Below are 4,833 nucleotides of genomic sequence, written 5' to 3' on the forward strand. Positions count from 1 at the left end.
CACACACACACACACACACACACACACACACACACACACACACACACTTTAGTCTTTACACAGTTTATGTTTGTGCATACAGTCATGCAGCCACTAGATGGAGTTGCGTCCATCAGAAGTTGGGACAAACGCACCGGACAGAGACAAGATATAAATTACTGTAAATTATCTGGCGATAAAAAACGACAGCTGTTTGGACATTTGAGTTTCTCGCTACAGGCCTGCCAGTAAGGAGAGCCTGGCTTGTAGGGCACTCAGGAAACTCATCATGCATACATGTAGGACAAAATAATAATAACAACGAATATTTATTGGACAATTATTCCTGAAATTATTGGTAGTTGAGTTAATTTTTTAAACTAAATAATGCTAATTATTTGAAGTGAGATTCTACAAAAATGCAGTGAAAATTGGTTAGAATCAAATTTTAAATGGGATTCCATTGTACGTTTAAGAATACATGTTTTGAATATTTATTGTGAGACAGTATAGTCTGCGAGGTATCAGCATAGTAGTCTCGTCTTCACACATATGGAGGAGATGATTGAGTTTCTCAGGAGTCCACCTTCACTCGATCACTTGTTGAGGGGCCCAATTAAAGATTCGGCACCGGGATTAGGTTTAGGAAGGGTGGCTAATAATGACAAACTACCGGAGATACAAGCTTTTACTCAATAATGAAAGACGCTAGGATGCTGCCAATGAATTAAACAAAAAGGTACTGTGTGCACACACTGTGCGTATAATTCATTTCCGAAACACAATTGTTTATCACCTATAAGAACACTTTACACGAATTAAATGAAATGTATTTCGACTGATTTCCGACTTATTTCGGTTTCTGCCTTCAGACCTTCTTATAATGTTTAAGAGTATCATGACACCAGGTGGACTTTACCTGCAGTTAAAGGTCGCCAGCTGACACGTGCAAGAGAGTGGACCTGCCAACAGTCGCGTGTGCTCCACGAACGCGAGCACGCGCTCAAAGTTGCTGACTTCCAATTTGAGGACCCCGTCTGGGGACTACTGAACCCGTGCCTTTGGTAAAATTCAAGGATAGATCAGGTTACTTCTACTTTTACACGTCACGTTCTATAAGGGTTCTATGGTGTAATGGTTAGCACTCTGGACTCTGAATCCAGCGATCCGAGTTCAAATCTCGGTAGGACCTGTATTTATTTAATTAAATACATGGATTATTAAGTAATTTGTCTATGTACACGCTGCTGCTGCATGCTGCATACGCTCACGTACAACTCTTACATCCTGGAAATAAATGACCTTTTCCTGTGTGCTGCTGCAGTGAACACCCCCCCAGGAATGTGATTAATGACCCCTGCATTTGTCCGCTGGGGGCCACGAATGCCCTCGGAAGAGTCAACCTGAATTGGTCATTTTGCAACTAGACAAATTGGACGGACAAAGGGAGAAACAAAGTGGGGGAAATGGTCTAAACTCCAGTGGAAATGAAGCCAGTGCTCAGCCCAGAGTGACCTCTGACTGCTATATCTCTATTCAAATGGTGTATGTGGATACCTGGGACATTATGCATCATCAACACCATCGAGGCGGGATGGGACACCGACAGCAGAGGGTGACCTCGGGTCCCTTAATCAGCACAGTTGACAAAGCAATTTAGCGAGGATGTCCCCACATCAGTTTGAGAGAGTGAGAAGGTTACAAAGCACCGGCATCCCTGACATTCAGTGATGAGCATTTCTGTGTGTTAATGTTATTTCAGTTTTGGTGGCAAATAATCTGAACTCCATCTGTTGTGAATCTGCGTCCGAGCAACTAGGCTTTTTTTTTATGTCCAGGCAGATCTGGGCAGGTGAAAACCCCAGAATGTTGTGTATGGGCCGACCTCTTAGGTGACTCAATAATCTCACATGCTTCTGCATTAACATGAGACACACACGGTCCAAATATGCCACGAAAAATTTCAACTTCAGCTGACATATCATTTCTCATAACTCACCTGAACTGTAATGATAGGGGCATAGATGCAGTGGGATGTGGCTCAGATGTGCTCGTTTTGGGACTGCTGCCTGTAAAAGGATATCTGCATGAAAGGGTAAGGGGGGGGGGCAGAAACAGCAAGAGAGGGAGAAAAGGAGAGAGAGCTTGCAGTTACATTACAGCCTCCCTGCATTTACTGTACTGTATAATTCTAGAGGTGAGAGGAGGAGGGGCGCTGGGATAAGAGGCGGGTGTGGTGGATGGGGAGACGAACACGATTTTTAACTTAATTTGCTATTTCCAAGGGTGCTACATGATGTCCATGCTTCGGTCTCTCTGCCCCTGGGCGTTATAAATAGTAAAGGTTAATTAGTTAGCTGGGAAATCGGATCAGGGGCGGGCAGTTAGAATTTGATCCATAGACAGGTAACTCAAGCAATCCCTTTTGTCACTGCAGTCAGACCTATATAAATCCACCTTGACGTGCGGCAGTCACCACATCGCTTTCCTCTCTGCTGGATCACCAACCGGGCGAGAACCCCCTAAACACGGTGAGTTGCATGGTGGATTCAGAGAGGACGCTGCTGATGGGAAGTGGCTGACTTTCATTTGCTTTAAAAGACTTTGCAGATGTGGATTTTCTGTGTATTCAGAGCACTTTAGAGGCTGCTAGTTAGAGGACAAGTGAATCAATTGGGTACTTATTTTCCATAAAAGTTATTTCCATCATGTTTAATTCATTGGATGAGATGTTATTTAACAGAGAAGAAAGATTAATGTACATGCTGACTTTCATGGCCGCTGACTTCTCAATGTCAGCGTTGACACCGGCACACATTTTACTCTCCATCAGTGTCAAGTTAGAGGGTTTGCTTCTGTACCTGGCTACATGTGTTAATAATTCACCACGGTTGTTCCTCCTACAGGAATAAAATGTCGCTCTCATCTATCCTTTCCGCTGATGCCATCGACAGTGCTATCAAGGACTGCCAAGGTATCGTCTTCCACCAATATCATTATTGCTCTCTTTGTTGGATCTTTTTGCTTTCTTTAGTTCTATACAGTCTTTCTACTGGAGCCTGCTCAGTCAATAGGGTTGTCTCTATTTTATGGCCAACTGGAAGACTGCAAAATGTTGACATTAAAGTTGAAGTACAGAATAACCTGAGGTGCAGGTTAAGAGATTTCTTGAGCATCAATTGGGCACAAGCCTCAAGCTAAAGAGAGACTAGATATGATCCTGTTAGTATTATTATCACTGGAGGAGAAGGATAATTAAACATTTGCTCCTCAAACCTTTTTAAAAAATGAAACAGATTCAGGAGCAATATTTTCTCCATACTATGTATGTCACACTTAATAATACCACATCAGTCATTGTCGTGTTTCCAGTGTTTGAACCAGCACTAAATGTTGAAGTTCCTGACTCTGCTCTCTATATTCTCCTCCAGCACCGGACTCCTTCTGCCACAGGAAGTTTTTCCAGCTGTGCGGCCTCACCAAGAAGAGCCCCCAGGAAGTGAAGAAGGTTTTCGGGATCCTGGACAATGATGGCAGCGGTTTTGTTGAGGAGGAAGAGCTCAAGTAAGCGAGCAGCCAGTTCACTAACTACAGATATTTATATATTGTGCCCAGGATGTAAAGGATCCTGACTTCTGGCTTTGTGGCTGTTGCTGTGCGTCCAGTTGTTACCTCTAACTTGTGTCTCTCTGTGTACGCCAGGTTTTTCCTCCAGAGGTTTTCCCCTGGGGCACGCGTTCTGTCTGACAAGGAGACGAAGGAATTCCTGTGTGCTGCTGATGACGATAGCGACGGCCGGATTGGAGCAGACGGTGAGTGGATCCACATCTATTTGGTATATTATGCCAGACATGCATGTGTGTATGTGTAACTAGAAAACCACGACGCTTTAGGAAACAATTCTCCACATTTTACCTTTTTTAAATAGAATGCAGATTGACTAAATGTGTTGTATTGTTAGGGAAGTTTGCTTTTTCAGGGTGCTTGAAAGAGAGACAGTTATATATTCCAGTACTAAAATCAAACAAGCAGCCATGATAATTACCCCAACAATGTTTCTTTTGACCATCTGCGATTTTACATTTTAGTTTGTTAGACTTATCGTGTTAACGAAATGTTAAAAGCACAGTGGCAGTGAAGTTTTGCACCACCGTGCTCTCTCTAATGGATCATATCTGTCACGTTACCAAATATAAAATACACATATTTTAGAGTTAGGTGTCAGACAGATGAGGTGAATAATCATCTGATCAATTTGTGTTTCTTTTCTCCTCAGAGTTCCAGGCCATGGTCTTGTCTTAAACAACTGGACTCCATCGCTCCAGGTCGACCTGACCCCCCTCAACCCGCCCCTCCTCCACTGCTTCAAGGGCTCACTTAGTTTTATTATTTTCCATCTGGTTAGATAAAAACTTTTGAATCTGTTTTTTTTTTTTTCCCAAGACTCGTTCCGGTCCACAGTCATCCACATTCACATCATAATTTGTTTTTCATGTTTTAAAGATATCATAAAGCTGTATTTCCCAAAATAAATGTAAAATTTCCCAAATTACTGACAAAATAAAAGAATAAAATCCAAATCTTGAGGCTATTTTTCCTTATTTATATTCAACAGCTTTGTGTGTTTCTGAATGTCTTTTACTCATACGTGGTTATGTGGTTTGAGGTGACACACGGTGGCATGGCAAGAAAAATACACAGTATGGTGATCAAGGGAGTGTTGAACTGTTTCATATTCACAGTCTCATTAACTTTTATGAAGTGGGAATTCATGTATCCACATGCTGATCCAGATGTGCCCATGCACAAAACAAACACACAAGTCCTTATATCTTCTCGTGAAACGTGTCCTGA

General features: G+C 42.3%; 1 protein-coding gene and 1 non-coding gene across 2 annotated transcripts; both read left to right on the forward strand.

The window, feature by feature from the left end:
- Window positions 1–1,099: 1,099 nt before the first annotated feature.
- trnaq-cug (transfer RNA glutamine (anticodon CUG)) lies at window positions 1,100–1,171 on the forward strand. Its single transcript has one exon. It is a non-coding gene; the product is annotated as a tRNA-Gln (tRNA).
- Window positions 1,172–2,469: 1,298 nt separating this feature from the next.
- pvalb8 (parvalbumin 8) lies at window positions 2,470–4,338 on the forward strand. Its single transcript, XM_031872191.1, has 5 exons — window positions 2,470–2,510; window positions 2,886–2,953; window positions 3,411–3,543; window positions 3,682–3,791; window positions 4,256–4,338. The coding sequence occupies exons 2-5, from the start codon at window positions 2,893–2,895 to the stop codon at window positions 4,279–4,281; spliced, it is 330 nt and encodes a 109-aa protein (XP_031728051.1). The 5' UTR covers window positions 2,470–2,510; window positions 2,886–2,892; the 3' UTR covers window positions 4,282–4,338.
- The last annotated feature ends 495 nt before the right edge of the window (window positions 4,339–4,833 follow it).

This window comes from Anarrhichthys ocellatus, unplaced genomic scaffold, assembly GCF_004355925.1.
Source record: "Anarrhichthys ocellatus isolate YVR2014 unplaced genomic scaffold, GSC_Weel_1.0 scaffold62, whole genome shotgun sequence".
NCBI lineage: Eukaryota > Metazoa > Chordata > Actinopteri > Perciformes > Anarhichadidae > Anarrhichthys > Anarrhichthys ocellatus.